Source organism: Cucurbita pepo, chromosome 9 (assembly GCF_057944985.1).
Source record: "Cucurbita pepo subsp. pepo isolate OVF chromosome 9, ASM5794498v1, whole genome shotgun sequence".
NCBI lineage: Eukaryota > Viridiplantae > Streptophyta > Magnoliopsida > Cucurbitales > Cucurbitaceae > Cucurbita > Cucurbita pepo.
In genome coordinates, this window is record NC_141806.1 from 1,631,457 (window position 1) to 1,649,447 (window position 17,991).

Consider the following 17,991-nt stretch of genomic DNA (forward strand, 5'->3'; position numbering starts at 1 on the left):
GTGAGGACGTTGAGCCCCAAAAGGATGGATTGTGAGATCCCGAAGTAAAAAAAAAATCATCGAGAAATCATGTTTTTTTTTTTTGGGTCCTAAAATGTGGCAAAGACTTTAAAATTAAATTCAACAATTTTGTAATAATAAAATTTGGAAAAAGTGAGGCACAAACAAATAAAGATTATAAGAGAAGTTTATAAGTGGGTACTCATTATGTCACGTTTATGTATAATCAATCTTAATTAGTGGGGTGTAATCAATTAATTGGAATATTTTATAAGTGGATTATTTAGTGCTAATTTTCCTATTAATAATAAACTCATAATCCACATTTTTATTTAATTATTAATTTATTATATTTTTAACTTTTTTTTTTTTATATTACTTTCGTTAATATGTAATTACAAGTTATTTTTCATTAAATAATATTATTATTATTATTTTAACCTTCACACGAACTTCATTCCAAATTGACCAGCGGCCCAAAGGCCCATAAGAAGTTGGGCCTCTAGCCTTGCTAGTACAACAGTTCGGAGGCCCAGTTGTTTCGATTACCAAACGATGTCGTTTCTAGAATCTCCTTTTCGTCTTCCTCCTCCCTCGGCTTTTCGCAGTTCGCCCTCTGAAAACGAATCAGTCCACTTCCATTTTTCCTATTTTCTCCTTTGAATTTTGTAATCTTTTGAAGAAATTAGCAGAATTATTCCTCATCGGAACCGATTTCCGCTTCAGATTGACAGGAAAAGAAGCCATGGAGATTGCGATTTGCGGCAAATTAGCTCTCTCACCCAACCATGTCTTCAACCCCAAACCAGGTACAAGTTTTAATTCAGTCTTTTTCTTCATTACTCATCATCAAATCTTCTTTGATTCTACTTATTTTCATCCGCCATTGCTGATTCCTCGAGAAATCGCACATATATCGTTCTTTTAATCTATCTTATTTTCCGAGTGAGTTTGACTTCAATTCTGGGTTTTAATCTTTTAATCCCAACTAAACTTGGTTTATGAACAAGTTTGTTTGCTTTTACTAAGATATTTGATGATCTCAATTGATCTATGGAGTTTCGATTCTTGTGCCATGGTGCCAAGCTTATCTGTTTGCATTGAGCTGATTGGAATATTTGATTGCGAAGGGCCAGCAACTGTAAGGAATGTACCATAAGACCAAAAAGTGCAATATTTTTTGTGGAAAAGGATTTTCTGTGTATGCTGATATCTTGAATGGATTATATTCCATTGTTCAAGAATCTTCTGTTCTGTGGCATCTTCCTTATGCTAGATTTATAAAAGAAATTCCTATTTTTATCCTAGTGTGATCTGTAAGCTGCCTAGCATATAGTATCCCTCTTTATTTTCCCATCTTGTGGCTATTCTTCTGTTATTCTTTTGCTTTGTATGCTTTTTTTTTTTTTGTTTTGTTCCATATTCTCTTTTGCATATGGCTTAGTTGTCAATCACGTTGGAAGCTGCTTCGTTTCTTGCTATAGATGAACTAATTACTTTCTATTCTTTGGAAGATTAAGATTACTTTTATTACTTTATGTGAGATCCTACATCGGTATTGGTTGAGGAGGAAAATAAAACATTCTTTGTAAGGGTGTTGAAACCTTTTCCTAGCAAACGCCTTTTAAAAACCTTGAGGGGAAATCCAGAAGAACAATATCTGCTAGCAGTGGGCTTGGACAGTTACAAATGGTATCAGAGCCAAACATTAGGCTCCTCGTCAAAGGGGGATAGGCACGAGACAGTGTGCCAATAAGGACGCTGGGCCCCGAAGGGAGGTGGATTGGGGGGTCCCACATCAATTGGAGAAGGGGACGAGTGACAGCAAGGACGTTGGCCCCAAAAGGGGGTGGACTGGGGGTCCCACATCGATTGGAGAAAGGGACGAGTGCTAGCAAGGACGTTAGCCCCAAAAGGGGGTGGATTGTGAGATCCCACGTCGGTTGGGGAGGAGAACGAAGCATTTTTTTATAAGGGTGTGGAAACCTCTCCCTAGCATATGTGTTTTAAAAACCTTGAAGGGAAGTTCGGTAGGAAAAGCCCATAAATGACAATATCTGATAGCGGAGGGCGTAGGCTGTTACACTTTATTTGCTCGGAGATATTCCTATGATTTGATTCTTCTCCTTTTACAACTTTATCTTAATTTTCAAAGTACAGCACTATGACTAGATTAGGAATGGATAATATTAGTTTCTTATAAAAGTTTCATTTCAGGGGATAGAAGTTCTGTCTGTAAAGGGCTATGCTCAACCCTTTGTGCATCCGTTGTTAAATCAGCAACAACAGCAGGAAGAGGAGGAGGAGGGTTGTTGGAGAGGCCTGTTATTGAGAAAGCCACTCCTGGAAGAGAATCTGAGTTTGATTTGAGGTACTAAACATTAGACCCTATGGTTATGTATTATGTATTGAAAAAGATTACTATATACTGATCTAGAAAAGGGGACAAGGAAAGAATAAAGTATACCAGTTAAAGCCCTTAAAGAGATCAACAGATTCTGGTGTAGGGTCGTCCGAAGACTAACGGTTAGATGGTTTTTCGCTAATCTTTACAATTCGAATTTTAAATCAAGACTACTACTCTTTAGCAATGTGTCTCCTTACATGTATGAATCTCTTTGTATCGCCAATGCAATGGTGGGTATGATTTTAGAGACATGGTCATCTTATTAGCCATGTGCCATGTTGAACTTTATGTGGGAAAACCGAAAAAAACAAAGTTAGAGGTTGAAACCATTGAACTTGCTTATGTTCCCAAGGTTGAAACCACTGAACTTGCTTATGTTCCCAAGGTTGAAACCACTGAACTTGCTTATGTTCCCGAGATTGAAACTACTGAACTTGCTTATGCTCCTGAAAGTCAGAGGTTGAAACTACTGAACTTGCTTATGCTCCCGAAAGTCAGAGGTTGAAACTACTGAATTTGCTTATGCTCCCGAAAGTTAGGGGTTGAAACCACTGAACTTACTTATGCTCCCGAAAGTCGGAGGTTAAAACCACTGAACTTGCTTATGCTCCCGAGTGCATCCTTTTATATATATACATATATATGAAACAAAGCATTCATTTTTGGAGTTGGTCTTGTTCTTGTACCTTTACCTGACTGTCGTTAACTAAATACATTGAGCTTTGTATTCTGAAGGCTAAATGAATGGCATTAGAAGTATTGCAGTTGAAGTAAAGGAGAAAAAACGAGTGGTATGAGCCTGAACTGCAATGATCGAAAATCGCTGGTTTTTTCTTGTTTTTGACTGTTAAAACGGAACCGAGCGGGCTAAGTTCATGCAACTTAGGCAGACGTCTGGTTATAAGTTGATGTTTAATCTAGTCTTGAATGTTTCATTGCACAACTGCATTGGTTTCATTCTTCTCTGTTGGATTGTTCAGGAGATCAAGGAAAACGACGCCACCATACCGTGTGATTCTGCATAACGACGACTTCAACAGACGAGAATACGTGGTTCAAGTCCTGATGAAAGTGATTCCTGGAATGACACTGGACAATGCTGTTAACATCATGCAAGAAGCTCACTGCAATGGCTTGTCACTGGTGATCATTTGTGCGCAGGCTGATGCTGAAGAACACTGCACGCAGCTCAGAGGCAATGGGCTGTTGAGTTCAATTGAACCAGCGAGTGGCGGGTGCTGCTGAACTTCTTCATCCACTGGGTCATACGTTTATGGTGTATGTAAGTTAGTCTTCATAACCAAAGGCATGGAGATAGGTAGGAAACTGGTATAATTTAAGTATTGGACAACTCTTACTATATTTTCTTTGTTTTTGGAGTAAAAAAAAAACTTTTTTTTTTTATTTTTAATTATTATTTTTTTTTTAACGTTCGACATGAGAGGTGAATTTACATTTTCATTATTTTATAGTAAAATCGATGAAAAATGTCGATGAAATATCACTAATCCGACATTAATATTAATAATAAAGAATTTAAATTTATTTTACCATGGTTAAATTCTTATTTATCAATTTTTTATTGAAGATCTGGTACCAATGAAAATATTAATATTAATATTTTTTGTTATATCTATAATTTTTTTTTATCTAATTAATTTATAACTTTGGTCGTACTCCCGAATGAGAGCAAAGAAGGTAAAAGCAATTAACATTTTAATTGTCACATTATATAAATAATCATCTTAATCCAAAGTATGAAACCATATAATAAAATTGTAATTCTATTCGCGGCTTTCAAAACTCTCATTTTCTTACTAATTGATGACATTCGCGGCTTCTCTTCTTCTCTCTTCAGTATAAATACTGCTGCCGCACCCTATTCTTTTGCTTATCCTTTCTTACTTCAATGTCCATGGCGAAGATTTGGTTATTCCTTCTTGTTGCTGTTTTCGCCTCTGTTTCCGGCGGTCTCTCCCGGAGTTTGCCTCACAGGACTAAGACCTCGGTGCTTGATGTGGCGGCTTCGATTCAGAGGACTACGGAGATTTTTGCATTTGAGGTTAAGTCTCCGGTTGAAGAAGAGAAGTCCGTATCGGATTCGTCTTCTTTGGCTCTGCAGTTGAACTCGAGGATTTCGATTGTGAAAACCTCGCATAGTGACTACAAATCGCTTACATTATCCAGACTGAGACGCGACTCTGCTCGTGTTAGATCTTTGACTGCTAGGATAGATCTAGTCATTCGAGGTACTACTGGAGCGGATCTTCAAACTTTCGGGAATGGTGCTGGTTCGCGGTTTAGGGCTGAGGATTTCGAGAGTCCGATTGTGTCAGGCGCCAGTCAGGGGAGTGGTGAGTATTTTTCTCGAGTTGGAATTGGTAGGCCAGCGAGTCCGGTTTATATGGTGCTTGATACTGGCAGTGATGTAAGTTGGGTTCAATGTGCGCCTTGTGCCGATTGTTACGAGCAAACTGATCCGATTTTTGAGCCGACTTCGTCTACTTCTTTTGCATCTCTGTCCTGCGAAACAGAGCAATGTAAATCGCTCGATGTTTCGGAGTGCCGGAATGGTACTTGCCTTTACGAGGTCTCTTACGGCGACGGCTCTTCCACTGTTGGCGATTTTGTTACTGAAACTGTCACTCTTGGCTCGACTTCTCTCAGTAACATTGCCCTAGGTTGCGGCCATAACAATGAAGGTTTGTTCGTCGGCGCCGCTGGCTTGCTCGGACTCGGCGGCGGCTCGCTTTCGTTTCCTTCTCAACTTAATGCCTCGTCGTTCTCATACTGTCTCGTGGACCGTGACTCAGATTCGGCCTCGACTCTCGATTTCAACTCACCGATTCCTCCCGATGCGGTAATCGCGCCGCTACACCGGAACCCTAATTTGGACACGTTCTTCTACCTCGGCGTGACGGGACTAAGCGTCGGAGGTGAGATTCTTCCGATTCCCGAGACGTCGTTCCAAATGAGCCAAGACGGAAACGGCGGGATTATCATCGACTCCGGCACCGCCGTGACGCGGTTGCAGACCACCGTTTACAACTTGCTGCGCGACGCCTTCGTGAAGAGCACGCCCTATTTGCAGTCCGCACGTGGCGTGGCATTGTTCGATACTTGTTACGACTTGTCGTCGAAGTCAAGAGTCGAAGTGCCGACGGTGTCGTTTCACTTCGCCAACGGGAAGGAACTGCCGTTGCCGGCCAAGAATTACCTGATACCGGTTGATTCTGAAGGAACGTTTTGTTTCGCCTTCGCGCCTACGGATTCGGCGCTGTCAATCCTGGGGAACGCACAGCAGCAAGGGACACGTGTCAGTTTTGACCTCACTAATTCGTTTGTTGGGTTCTCGCCCAACAAATGCTGATTAGTATATAATTCTATTTTCTTTTATTAATGAAATTTTCGCCTTAACAATTTTCTTAATCCCTTTTTTTATTAAGCGCTAATCGTTGATTTACGGAAAGTGGACTTTCTATTTGTCCTTATAATATAGATTATAAAATATGGACCACTGGGCAACGGTAAGTGACAAGATTCGTAGATTCTTAGATAGCGTGGGGGTATTAATGGAAAGAAACTGAGATGGCCCAGGATATAACCGTTGCGAATTATTACTCCCACAAACGGCCTCAACTTTTGTATTTCTTTTTTTTTTTTCTTTCTATTTTAGGCTTTGGTTATTATAAAATAAGTTCTCTTTTTTAATATTTAATTGGTAGAAGCCTTTAGAAAATAGTATTTTTCATATTTTATAATTTAGCTTAAAATAATTTAAATGTGGATTTTTTGTGGACTAATGAGAATTTATTTAAATCTTGAAACTATATTTGTTAAAGGTCGACTTTCGTCCCGGCTGGATTAGTGGGTCTTGCAGTTAAGCTCCTTTCTCTGTTTGCACTCGAGGGTCAATCTTCGTCTAACTCGAGTAAACCTTTGCATGCCTCCGTTACCTTTTGGAAGGCCTACTCTCTATAGAAAATGTCTACTTGAGAATGTTTCTTGTGACAGAAGGTTAGAATTCTAGCTCTTCTAAAGTGGTATCTCATCCAAAGTTCAGGAGCTCAAGGTAGGAACATATGAATAAAAACTATATCCTAATTTTTTTTTTTTTTTTTTTTTTTTTTTTTTTTTTTATGGTTAAATCATATTTAAGATAAAAAATGAAGTGTGTTTATAGCTCAAAAAAATATTTAAATTTAGTTTAGAATTATGATGATTCTTTTTAAAAAATTTGTGGGTCATTACTATTATAATAATTATCTCTTCTTTGTGATTCCTAGCTATCTCTCTAGTCCATTTATTACTTATTCCATCCTATAGACTTTTAATTTTCTATACATAATTTTGTTTTTGTTTGACTAACAAAAAAAAAAACTAAAATTTGGTAATGGAAGGTTAGATTTTATTATCGCCCCTAATCATTTATATGAATACACAGATTCAAAGAATATGAGTTGAACGCATGATTGATTGTCCATGAGTGGAGGTGTCCGGAGTGATTCTGTCCAAACTTCTGATACTTGTTTTCTGTAAAGAAAGCCCTAAAAGGCAACTGTTTCATCCCTTCCCCCTGTCGTTTTCTTTACCCACTTTTCACGTTCTTCTCAACCTCATTATGTTTCAGTTTAAAATCCTCCATTTCTCAAACCCATTTCAAAACAATGCTCCTTAGTTGTTAATCCGTTCGCTATGGGCGACTCCGGCAGCGTCTCCTCTTCTTCATTGGATTCCGCCTCCGTTGCCACCGCCGATCAGGTCCAGGTAAATTCAACTAATCTGCTTCGTTCTGTTCAATTTCATGTTCTTACTGCCTTTTTCCTCACTGGGTTTCGTTTACTTTACTGATAACTGATCAGAATGCAGCTCGGGGTCGAGGCCAAGCGTTGTCGAGTGAATCGTCACGTTCTTGGCGGGATATTTTCTGGTCCATTGTGTTTATAATTCACTTGATCATTGTGGGATTTGTGCTCGTGATTCTGGGGCTTAATAGGTTCAAGAAGAGCAATAGGTTACAAATCGATAAGTTCACCAATACAATTGTGGAGAATCGGGTTGGATTGACAGAGGATTACTGGCCGCTTTTTGCTTTGGCAGGTGGAGTTGGAACCTTACTTGGCTGGACTTGGTTGTTCTTGCTTGGTTCTTTTGCAAATCATGTAATGAAAATTTCTGTGCATATTTTGACTACTTATCTTGCTGTGATAAGTGTATTGTGCTTCTGGGGTGTAGCGTTTGCAGTCGGTGCAGGGCTGCAGTTCCTGTATGTTATATCAGTTATAGACAGGTACGAGCTTGAACCATGAAGATTTTTGTTCTTCTTGAGCTTGATTTATTGTCGTGTTTCTGAAATTCTCCTTCTTTTGGTTAGGAATAAGGACTCTTTACAAGAGTATGATATTGTCCACTTTGAGCATAAGCTCTCATGGCTTTGCTTTGGGCTTTACCGATAGTATTCCTCACTTATAAACCCATGATCTTCTACTAGATTAGTCAATGTGGGACTCCCTCCCAACAATCCTCAACAATTCTCCCCAACAAAGTATACCATAGAGTCTCTCCTGAGGCCTATAGAGACCTCGAACGGTCTCTCCTTAATCGAGGCTCAACTCCTTCTCTGGAGTCCTACATCGACTAATTAAGTAGTTGATTATGAGTTTATAAGTAAGGAATACATCTCAATTGGTACGAGGCCTTTTGGGGAAACCAAAAGTAAAGCCATGAGAGCTTATGCTCAAAGACAATATCATACCATTGTGGAGGTCTGTGATTCCGATCATGGTATCAGAGTCATACCCTTAACTTAGCCATGTCAATAGAATCCTCAAATGTCAAATAAAGAAGTTGTGAGCCTCAAAGGTGTAGTCAAAAGTGACTCAAGTGTCAAGCAAAGGGTTTACTTTGTTCGAGGGCTCCAGAGAAGGAGTCGAGCCTTTATTAAGGGAAAGTTGTTCGAGAGCTCCATAGGCCTCAGGGGAGGCTCTATGGTGTGCTTTGTTCGAGGGGAGAATTGTTGGGAGAGGAGTCCTACATCGACTAATTAAGGAGTTGATTATGAGTTTATAAGTAAGGAATACATCTCCATTGATATGAAACCTGTTGGGGAAACTAAAAGTAGAACCATGAGAGCTTATGCTCAAAGTGGGCAATATCGTACCTTTGTGGAGGTCTGTGATTCGTAACACTTTCCCCTTTAACTCAGCTCTATGAGAACTAGAAATGTAGAAGAAAAACATATTGGATTGGTGATCATTGCAGTCTTCTCTGATCATGCATTTTTGCTTCCATAGACTACCATTTACACTGCTAGTGTTGCAAAAGGCTGTAGAGATGGTATCCGGGCTTCCCGAAGTTATTAGAGTTGCGTATACTTTCATGATTGTCATGCTTTTGTGTATGGGAGTTTGGTCTTTCGGAGTCGCTGGTATCGTGGCTTCGAGTATGGGGGACGGTGGACGCTGGTGGCTAATTGTGGTGAGCTCACAAGTTTTCTCTTTCTTATGTAGCTTTATGTGGAACATTAGCTGAGATTCTATGATTTGGCATTTCTATTTGCAGGTTTTCTCCATAAGCTTATTCTGGGTTGGTGCTGTTTTTTGTAATACTCTACATGTTATAGTTTCTGGAATGGTGTTTCTAGTTCTATTCCATGGCGATGGAGAATCACCATCTTTGCCGTCAAAGTCATTGGTTCGGGCTTCACGGTATGCTGTGACAACATCTTTTGGTAGCATTTGCTATGGATCTCTTTTTACAGCAGCCATTCGGACACTGCGGTGGGAGGTACCTACTCATGGAAGCTCTTTATTTCGTCTCTCCCTGCAGTTTGAATCATAAGCTGTATGTTGTTACCTTTTCAGATCAGGGGAATTCGATCGAAGATCGGCAAGAACGAGTGTCTACTTTGTTGTGTTGATTTTTTGTTTCATCTTGTCGAGACTCTTGTTCGTTTCTTTAACAAATATGCGTATGCCCAGGTATTCCCTTTTAGCTAATGTCGATTCGAATAATTGATGCTGATTCGTACTCCGAATTTTATGAATTTCTAGTATGGTTGCACTGCTTGTTTTTGCCTCAGATAGCAGTTTATGGTAAAAGCTTCAACCGTTCAGCTAGGGATGCGTGGGAGCTGTTCCAGTCAACTGGAGTTGAAGCTCTTGTTGCTTATGATTGCTCAGGTGCTGTTCTGCTGATGAGCACCATCATGGGCGGGCTCATTGCTGGGACTTGCTCGGGCATTTGGACATGGTTTAAGTGGAAGGATAAGGTGTCGATGGTGGCGTGTACCGCAACATTGATGGGAATGGTTATGGTAAATTCTCTGCAGCTTTTTGCTCGATGATTCTAGTCTATGAATCGAGGTTTATGTAACAGCTCATTTGTAACGGCCTAAGCCCATTGCGAGTAGATATTGTTCTTTTTTAACTTCCCCTAAACGTTTTTAGAATGCGTCTGCTGAGAAGAGATTTCAACATTCTTATAAAGAATACTTTGTTCTCCTCCTCAACCGATGTGGGATCTCACAATCTACCCGCCTTCGAGGCCCCAGCGTCTTCGCTTGTACTCGTTCCCTTCTCCAATCGATGTGGGACCCCCCAATCCACCCCCTTTAGGGCCCAACGTCCTTGCTGGCACACCGCCTCGTGTCCACCCCTTCGGGGCTGACTCCTCCCCAACATATGTGGGATCTCACAATCCACCTGCCTTCGAGGTCTAGCGTCCTCGTTGGCACTCATTCCTTTCTCCAATCGATGTTGGACCCCCAATTCACTACCATTCGGGGCCCAGCGTCCTTGCTGGCACACCTTCTCGTGTCCACCTCCCAGGGCTCAACCTCCTCACTGGCACATTGCCCGGTGTCTGGCTTTGATGTCATTTGTAACGGCTCAAGCCCACCACTAGCAGGATATTATCCTCTTTGGGCTTTTTCTTTCGGACTTCTCCTAAAGTTTTTTAAAATGCATCAACACTCTTGTAAAGAATGTTTTGTTCTCCTCCCCAACAAATTTGTGATCTCACCGTTTATAACCTCACTAATCAAGTTTTGGTTCTAATTTTCAGGCAGGACTTGCAATAGTGGTCGTGGAAAGTGCCGTTACATCCATATACATCTGTTATGCGGAAGATCCATTGCTGATTCACAGATGGGATATTGAATTCTTCGACCAGATATCGGAGATGCTTCACCAGCGCCTTCAGCATCGGAGTGCACGAGCAAGGGAAGTGTTAACGCAGTATCGGTTCGACAGCCGCAGAGAAGAACTGGCACAGGCATGAACTTCATACCTCTTACAATCTCCTTTTGTTAACTTCATTCACTTGAATAAAACTACTTTTGTTCTGAGTTTTGGAGTTTACTTTTGTTACTGTAACAATCAATCAAGTGTACAATAGTATAAGATTCCAAGCTTAAAATAAATAAGTGACCAATAACTTTTGACCGACTTTCCATTCTATGCTGCTGTTACTGACTTGATTTGTGTGATAGTCCAAGCCCATGCTAGCAGATATTGTCCGCTTTAGCTTGTTACGTATTGCCGTTAGCCTCACTTTTAAAACACATCTGTTAGAGAGAGATTTCTACATCCTTATAAGGAATGTTTTGTTCCCATCTCCAACCAATGTGGGATAACACATCGCTCGGTGTCTGGCTTTGATACCATTTGTAACCGTCCAAGCCCACTGCTAGCAAACATTGTCGGCTTTGGCCCGTTACGTATTGCCGCCAGCCTCATAAAAACACGTCTACTAGGAAGAGATTTCCACACCTTTATAAGGAATGCTTCATTTCCCTCTCTAACCTCACACCAATCTAAATTTTTCTCTGACTTTGGGCAATGATCGCTTTGTTGATCCTCAGCACCCGGTTTGGCTGCAGTTTTGGTAAGTCATTCGACCTCATTGTCGTAAGCTGTCAAAAGTAGAACTTTCTTCTTCTTCTTCTGGATATTAATTACTTCATTAACTTCCTAAACCAGTAGATTAAAAAGACCAAGTGAAATGAAAGGAGATTAATATATAAATTACTTCTCGTATATCAAAAAATTCACAACTGTAAAAACGGTTATCTTGAAGAGACACGACCGCCCTTTCACCCCTTTGGAACTGTCTCAGTTATGAACATTTCCAATAAAGAGAAACACACAGCCCTTCTATGAACACCTTCAAGCGTATGGATTATCAGCAGAAACTTGCCAATTTCTCTTCTTCACCGTCGGCACCACCCCTACCGCCTCCGCCCCCGCCACCACCACCCTCTGTTTCTGCCAATTTCAGCCACCCCCACATGGCGGCGCCAGTCGATTACCCCCGAAATCCCTGCGAACCCCAGCCTCACTCCACAGTTGCTTGGTCCAGCGGTCTCTGCGACTGCTGCAACGACATTAGTATCTGTAAGTTCATTTCCATCCCATTAAATTTGAATGAACTGCGCCGTCATTACAACATGTCTGTCTGATAATTGGTTTTTTTGTAGGCTGTTTGACTTGCTGGTGTCCCTGCATTACGTTCGGCCACATAGCAGAGATAGTAGACAGAGGATCAATATGTAATATTCATTAAGTTCATTGAGAAATTCAAAATCTGACATGGTTCTTTGTGTTGAAAACTGCAGCGTGTGGCGTTAGCGGCGCAATTTACTTGTCGATACTATGCCTAACGGGGTGCTCGTGCTTGTACTCTTGCCTTTACCGCTCGAAAATGAGGGGACAGTTCTCGTTGGAAGAGAGCCCTTGCTGTGATTGCTGCGTCCATTGCTTGTGTGAGCAATGTGCGCTATGCCAACAGTATAGGGAGCTTCAACACCAAGGCTTCGACATGTCATTTGGTTCTTTCTCTGTCACTTCACTTAAATGGTAAATTTGGTGTGTTGAAATAGTGATGGGTTTTACGTGCATGGGCGTAGGATGGCATGGGAATGTGGAGAGGCAGAGAAGGATTGCTGCTCGTGCTGCTGCGACGCCGCCGCCGCCGCCCAGTGTGCAAGGAATGATTCGTTAACGCCATGCGGTGATGCTCTTTCTTTCTTGTTCTTCTGCCTTTTTAACATCTATATAGATTGAGTTTCTTATTCACCCGGTCAATAAAGTATGAATATTCGACTAATCTACTTGTGTTGGAACCCGACTTTTGAGATTATGATTGAGTTTTTATTTGTAACGGCTCAGGCCCACTGCTTCACTTTCCATGCCCTTTTTAAAGGGTGTTTCGTTCTCCGTCCCAACTAACGTGAGACTCTTTCAATCTACCCCTTTCGAGGCCCAACGTCCTCGCTAGCACTTTTCTTTCTCCAATCGATGTGGGACTCTCGCCAAATCCACCCCTTTTGGAGCCAGTGTCTTTACTGGCACATCTCGCCTCGTCTATCCCCTTCGGGGAACAGCCTTCTCGCTGGCATATAATCCGGTGTTTAGCTCTTATACCATTTGTAACAGCCCAGGCCCATTGCTAACAGATATTATCCTCTTTGGGCTTTCACTTTCGGGTTTCTTATCAAGGCTTTAAAATGCATCTCCTAGGAGAACGTTTCCACACCCTTCTTAAAGGGTGTTTTGTTCTTCTTCCCAACCAATGTAGGATTCTCACATTCTTAGTCCTTTTTAAGCTGTCTTCTTGTTGTGTTGGATGTTGCACCGTCTTCCTCGGTCGCAACACGGTACTTATCTGTCTCAATTTTTACCTAGCCAGATACACGCTACTTTCGTGTCGGTACTTCGTCTGCATGTAGGGGTTACAACCTGTTCTCTTAGTATAGTTATGACACTCTCCCCCACTTAAACTAGTCATCGTTCTTACCACGGTGTTTGTCTTGATTCTTATAAAAAAAAATGTATTTAATTTCATATAGTTTGATGTTTTCTCACATTAAGGATCATATGTTATAGAAATATAATCCATTTCATACATGTCCAACTTTTCCAAAAAGAGATTGGTGCTTCATTTTCAACGACCACCATTTTCTTTTCTTTTTTTTAATATAATATATATATATATATATATATATATATATTTTTTTTTTTTATTATTATTATTATTATTATTTTCTTTTTTTATTTTATTTGAAGGGTACAATGAATGAGGATAAAAGGATGAGAGAAAGTGGGAATTAATGTCTGGGGAATGAACATAGTTGGCTGCCCATTTGCTTCAATGTCCTAGATTTTGTCCCTTATCCATATCTATTCATTTCCTTTTTAACCCATATACCTTCTTTTTCTATATATATATATATATATATACGAAGTTATGGTCGGGGTCCTATTTGATCCTTTTGGAGCTTGTCTTCGATACTCATGTCATCTCGTTTTTACCAACTTTGTTTATGTCTCAGCTTGGTTTTAATGCACACTCTTCTTGGTTCGTCGAATGATGCACTATCCTCTTTATCCCGTCATGACACTTGTCTGTCTCAACTCTCACGTGGTTGGATGGGAGCTCACTTGAAAGTTGTCACCTTATCTATGTGCGTGTAGGGGTCACAACCTATTATTTTTATACTATGATTGTGTCATAGAGTAGGTTATGACATGTAGCAACCCATATTCTCATCTTGACTTCTAATAACATGGCTTTAAATATATATATATATATATATATATATATATATATATATAATAAAAAGAAAAGTGAAGTTTGAGTTAAATTGTGTTTCTGACACACCGAGGTGTCTGGCTCTGATACCATTTGGCTTTGTCTAAGCCCACCAATAGCAGACATCCCTTCTTTTTTCATCGTTGTTTTTTTTACAATAATTTTTATTTTTTGTAACGTAAACTTTAAAATTTTAGACAAATTACAAAAATAAAAAATAAAAAAACTTTTTTTTGTAACTATTTTTTTTGTAGTATTTAAAACTTGGTTTATTTTTAAATAAATAAATAAATAAATATATATATATATATATATATATATATATATATATATATAATAAAAATAAAGATGGAAGTATTATTCATAAAATTAATTTAAAAAGACGACTTTAACTAAATTATTAATAACATTTTTCACATTTATATTAAATAAATAAATAATGAAAATACGGCGCCGTTTTAAGGGACATCGTTACTTCTCTTAGTTTTTTCCCGCCGTAAGAGATAAAACAAAAAAAAAAAAAAAAAAAAAAAGAAACTTCTCCTCTCTCCCGAAATGGTGCAATCATGATCTTCCGACAGAGTACAGACATGAACAAGAAGCTTGAAAACCTAGCGCTACACCACTTCGGATTCAAACTCAATTGAATTTGGCTCCACGTTTCGGGCACTCAAGAACGATTAACAACTTTGCAGACACTGTTCTTGATCTTTGACTTTAAGCTTCGCACTAGCAAAGCCATGGAATCTGAGCCACAATTTGACCTCGAAGGGAATCTCCCCCGCCTTCGGTGGACATCGTGTTGTCTCAAACACCAAAGGTCTAATCGAAATTTGAAGAGAAGATTTTCGCTCTTTTTTCTTCTATTTTTTTTAGCAGTTTTACGATTGAAATTAGGTCCGGACAGAACGGACATATGCTTGCGAACAATTGATGCGTCAGGTTTGACCCTTGAAGCTGGGATTTACAACCACGCATAATGGAAGACTTCAAAATATCTATATTCTTTTTATGTTTTTTGTGAATGTCTGTCTTGATTGGAGATCACTATATGGAGCATTTACCATTTAAATTATCATAGTTGCAGACTTACAGTACATGAATCTTAATGGAGATAGGGTTTTTTTTCCTTCTTTTCTTGGTCCCACCCAACAAATTTAATGGGGATAAAGAATATTTAATGGTGGTGTTCTCTTTCTCCCTCTTAGGTGAGGCGTCTACAAGGTGTTTGTGAAATGTCCCGAAAGAAAGAGGCCGTACTAGATCGATGATTCATGCTTAAATTCTTTTGGGGGGCAACAATTGTGCTGGCTGGTGCATGTTCAGGGACAGTTATTATAGCGTGTGTTACCCGTGGTGGCTGTGGTAGCTGTGCAACAGACGCGACAATGCTATGATGATGTTCGATGTAAATTCTTCTTAATGTTTAAAGCGTTTAAAGACACAGGAGTTCTAAGTCAAGATGAATTGAAACCAGACAATCAACATCACATGTTTCTCTTGTGCTTGAACTTTAAGCACGCAATAATAGAGCTTTCTGATGGGAGTGGCAGTAGGCCATAACAACCCACCTATCCGAGAATACACCATTGCAAGCAAGCTAAGTCAGACTTTGCTTTTCAGACAAAGCGCATTCAAAGTGAGCCATTTCAAAAAGGTCGTAAGTGGGATTGGAAAAGCATTGCATTCTTGAACTGTAAGCCTCACTATTCTTCTTTGCATTATTTATATATTTCTCTTTCTTTGTTTTCTGCTATTGTAATTTGACTACTGCATAGACTAAAACATGTGAACCTCTTCCTTTTATATATCATTCCTACAAAATAAAGGAGAAAAAAGTGGAGATGTCCTTGTTTTAGCTTATTGTGCTTGAATCAATGTAATGTCAAAACATGTGGCACTTAGCCAATTGCCCACTTGGCAGGAAAAGAGAGGGTAATATCCCCCAACCCCAACTAGATAGAATAGCTGTCCATGTCAGACCACGATACTCATCTTTTCATCATCTATATAAGGAACATTAGAAGCTTATACCTCCGCCCATAACTAATTTTACTCTCAAAAGCCTCTTGACTTTAGTTTCTGCATCCCCGGAATGCCTACCATTAACCTTGGCCAGATTCCAAGTTTCGAAGAACATGTTAATGGCTTTGATCAACATGATATGTTGGTTGAGGAGATTGAAGGTCTCATTAGAGTTTACGGAAATGGGTATGTGGAAAGAGCACAGATAGTTCCCTGTGTCTCTAATGCATTGCCGCCAGAGCTGGGTGTTACTTCTTGGGATGTAGTTGTGAATAAGCTGAGTAACATTTGGGCTCGTTTCTATATCCCAAAACAGTGCCAGGGGAAACATCCTTTGCTTGTCTATTTCCATGGAGGTGGATTTTGTGTCGGCTCGGCAGCTTGGAGCTGCTACCATGAGTTCCTTGCCAAGGTATCTGCAAAAGCTGAGTGTATAATTATGTCTGTGAATTATCGTTTGGCACCAGAAAACCCTCTTCCTGCTCCTTATGAAGATGGATTAAAGACCATTTCATGGTTAAAACAAGTTGCTCTTAATGGGGGCAAGCAGAATTGGTGGTCAAGATACTGTGACTTTACCAGAATCTACCTTGGTGGTGATAGTGCGGGTGGCAACATAGCCTTAAATGTAGCCGCCAGACTTGGTGGTAAGACCACTGCTTCTGGAGCTGTGGTCTTGAAGCCGTTGGTTATTAGAGGTAACATTTTGATACAACCATTTTTTGGTGGGGAGTCAAGGACCAAATCAGAGAAGTTTCTGGTCCAACCTCCTCGTTCGGCACTGACGATGGCGGTTTCTGATACATACTGGCGGTTGGCATTGCCGTCTGGGGCAAACCGTGACCACCCTTGGTGCAATCCTTCGGCAAAAGGGTTGTTTAAGGTGGAGAATTTGAGGGTTTTGCCTAGTTTGGTATGTATATCGGAATTGGACATATTGAAAGATAGGAACTTGGAGTTCTGCTCTGCTTTACATAGAGAGGGTAAGCTGATCAATTATGTGGTTCATGAAGGAGTTGGCCATGCGTTTCAGGTTCTGAACAAATCACAACTCTCACAGACTCGGACTCTTGAAATGATTGGTCATATCAAGGCTTTCTTATGTGTATAGCTTCAGTAGAATTTGTACAGAGAAGAACACTTTTTCAGACTTTGTTTTTTCCCCCCACAGAAAGAGAGAGCATTCTTATAAGATTTATCTGTTCTATCAATTTATATCCTTATTGAGATGCCGAAACTTGGACTTAAATCTACTCCTCTACCTCATATGAACTACTATGGTGACCCAAATAGCCATCTTATGGCAATTGAAACATGTTACTTAAAGTTAGCAGCTCAAGGAATTAGATTCGATCATGACTCTGAGTAAAAACAAGGTGTAAGGTGGAATTTATATAGATGAAGCTGAGTTATAAGATAAGAGAGACTTGCAATAGATTCCATTGTGTACACTAAATTTGGAACAATAATCCCACTTCAAACTAGCCATCTCAATCCTATGAATAAGACTTTACACCCAAGAATAGAAGTGTCTGTTAGGAATCATCGACCCTTCACAATGGTATGATATTGTCCCCTTTGAGCATAAGTTCTCGTGGCTTTGCTTTGGGCTTCCCCAAAAGGCCTCATACCAATGGAGATGTATTCCTTACTTATAAACCCATGATCATTCCCTAAATTAGCTAACATGGGACTCTCTCCCATCCCAACAATCCTCTTGTCAAAACTTTCACTCACGGTTTTGAGCTGGTGCACTTTTCTTAAGCTCTGAACTTTTCAGTTTGCAATGAATTGTCCCTGTTTTTTTGGTCTCCAGTCTCTGCCTTTTTAGACGCACAACTGGAAAGAAACCTCGCAATTTGGGAAGAGGGACTGACTCTACATTAGTGGATGGCTGATGCGACACTAAGGGTGAATGATGAAGTGAAACTAAGGACAATTTTGGGCCCTCATCTCCCCAAAGGATA

At 40.0% G+C, this 17,991-nt stretch overlaps 4 protein-coding genes and 1 pseudogene across 4 annotated transcripts; all 5 read left to right on the plus strand.

Annotated features, from left to right (window-relative positions):
- Positions 1-578: 578 nt before the first annotated feature.
- Positions 579-3,811, plus strand: LOC111802744 (ATP-dependent Clp protease adapter protein CLPS1, chloroplastic). The gene is made up of 3 exons (XM_023687219.2): positions 579-809; positions 2,218-2,371; positions 3,388-3,811. Exons 1-3 carry the CDS (start codon positions 746-748, stop codon positions 3,650-3,652), a joined length of 483 nt encoding a protein of 160 aa, XP_023542987.1. The 5' UTR covers positions 579-745; the 3' UTR covers positions 3,653-3,811.
- Positions 3,812-4,135: 324 nt separating this feature from the next.
- LOC111801562 (protein ASPARTIC PROTEASE IN GUARD CELL 1 pseudogene) lies at positions 4,136-5,870 on the plus strand (annotated as a pseudogene).
- Positions 5,871-6,858: 988 nt separating this feature from the next.
- LOC111802285 (uncharacterized) lies at positions 6,859-10,854 on the plus strand. Its single transcript, XM_023686592.2, has 7 exons — positions 6,859-7,174; positions 7,270-7,697; positions 8,701-8,884; positions 8,969-9,193; positions 9,271-9,387; positions 9,489-9,722; positions 10,472-10,854. The coding sequence occupies exons 1-7, from the start codon at positions 7,103-7,105 to the stop codon at positions 10,685-10,687; spliced, it is 1,476 nt and encodes a 491-aa protein (XP_023542360.2). The 5' UTR covers positions 6,859-7,102; the 3' UTR covers positions 10,688-10,854.
- Positions 10,855-10,999: 145 nt separating this feature from the next.
- On the plus strand, positions 11,000-14,000 carry LOC111802288 (protein PLANT CADMIUM RESISTANCE 2). Its single transcript, XM_087127271.1, has 5 exons — positions 11,000-11,802; positions 11,886-11,957; positions 12,024-12,236; positions 12,315-12,418; positions 13,740-14,000. The coding sequence occupies exons 1-4, from the start codon at positions 11,565-11,567 to the stop codon at positions 12,407-12,409; spliced, it is 618 nt and encodes a 205-aa protein (XP_086983397.1). The 5' UTR covers positions 11,000-11,564; the 3' UTR covers positions 12,410-12,418; positions 13,740-14,000.
- Positions 14,001-14,515: 515 nt separating this feature from the next.
- Positions 14,516-17,459, plus strand: LOC111802289 (alpha/beta-Hydrolases superfamily protein). The gene is made up of 2 exons (XM_023686596.2): positions 14,516-14,819; positions 15,208-17,459. Exon 2 carries the CDS (start codon positions 16,095-16,097, stop codon positions 17,133-17,135), a length of 1,041 nt encoding a protein of 346 aa, XP_023542364.2. The 5' UTR covers positions 14,516-14,819; positions 15,208-16,094; the 3' UTR covers positions 17,136-17,459.
- Positions 17,460-17,991: the final 532 nt, after the last annotated feature.

Coding starts and splice junctions, on each gene's coding strand:
- LOC111802289 (XM_023686596.2), top strand. CDS start 16,095: ATGCCTACCATTAACCTTGGCCAGATTCCAAGTTTCGAAGAACATGTT.
- LOC111802744 (XM_023687219.2), top strand. CDS start 746: ATGGAGATTGCGATTTGCGGCAAATTAGCTCTCTCACCCAACCATGTC. Junction 810..2,217: donor TGTCTTCAACCCCAAACCAG/GTACAAGTTTTA, acceptor GTTTCATTTCAG/GGGATAGAAGTTCTGTCTGT. Junction 2,372..3,387: donor GAATCTGAGTTTGATTTGAG/GTACTAAACATT, acceptor TGGATTGTTCAG/GAGATCAAGGAAAACGACGC.
- LOC111802285 (XM_023686592.2), top strand. CDS start 7,103: ATGGGCGACTCCGGCAGCGTCTCCTCTTCTTCATTGGATTCCGCCTCC. Junction 8,885..8,968: donor GACGCTGGTGGCTAATTGTG/GTGAGCTCACAA, acceptor TTCTATTTGCAG/GTTTTCTCCATAAGCTTATT. Junction 9,388..9,488: donor ACAAATATGCGTATGCCCAG/GTATTCCCTTTT, acceptor TTTTTGCCTCAG/ATAGCAGTTTATGGTAAAAG.
- LOC111802288 (XM_087127271.1), top strand. CDS start 11,565: ATGAACACCTTCAAGCGTATGGATTATCAGCAGAAACTTGCCAATTTC. Junction 11,958..12,023: donor AGTAGACAGAGGATCAATAT/GTAATATTCATT, acceptor TGAAAACTGCAG/CGTGTGGCGTTAGCGGCGCA. Junction 12,237..12,314: donor AGGCTTCGACATGTCATTTG/GTTCTTTCTCTG, acceptor GCATGGGCGTAG/GATGGCATGGGAATGTGGAG.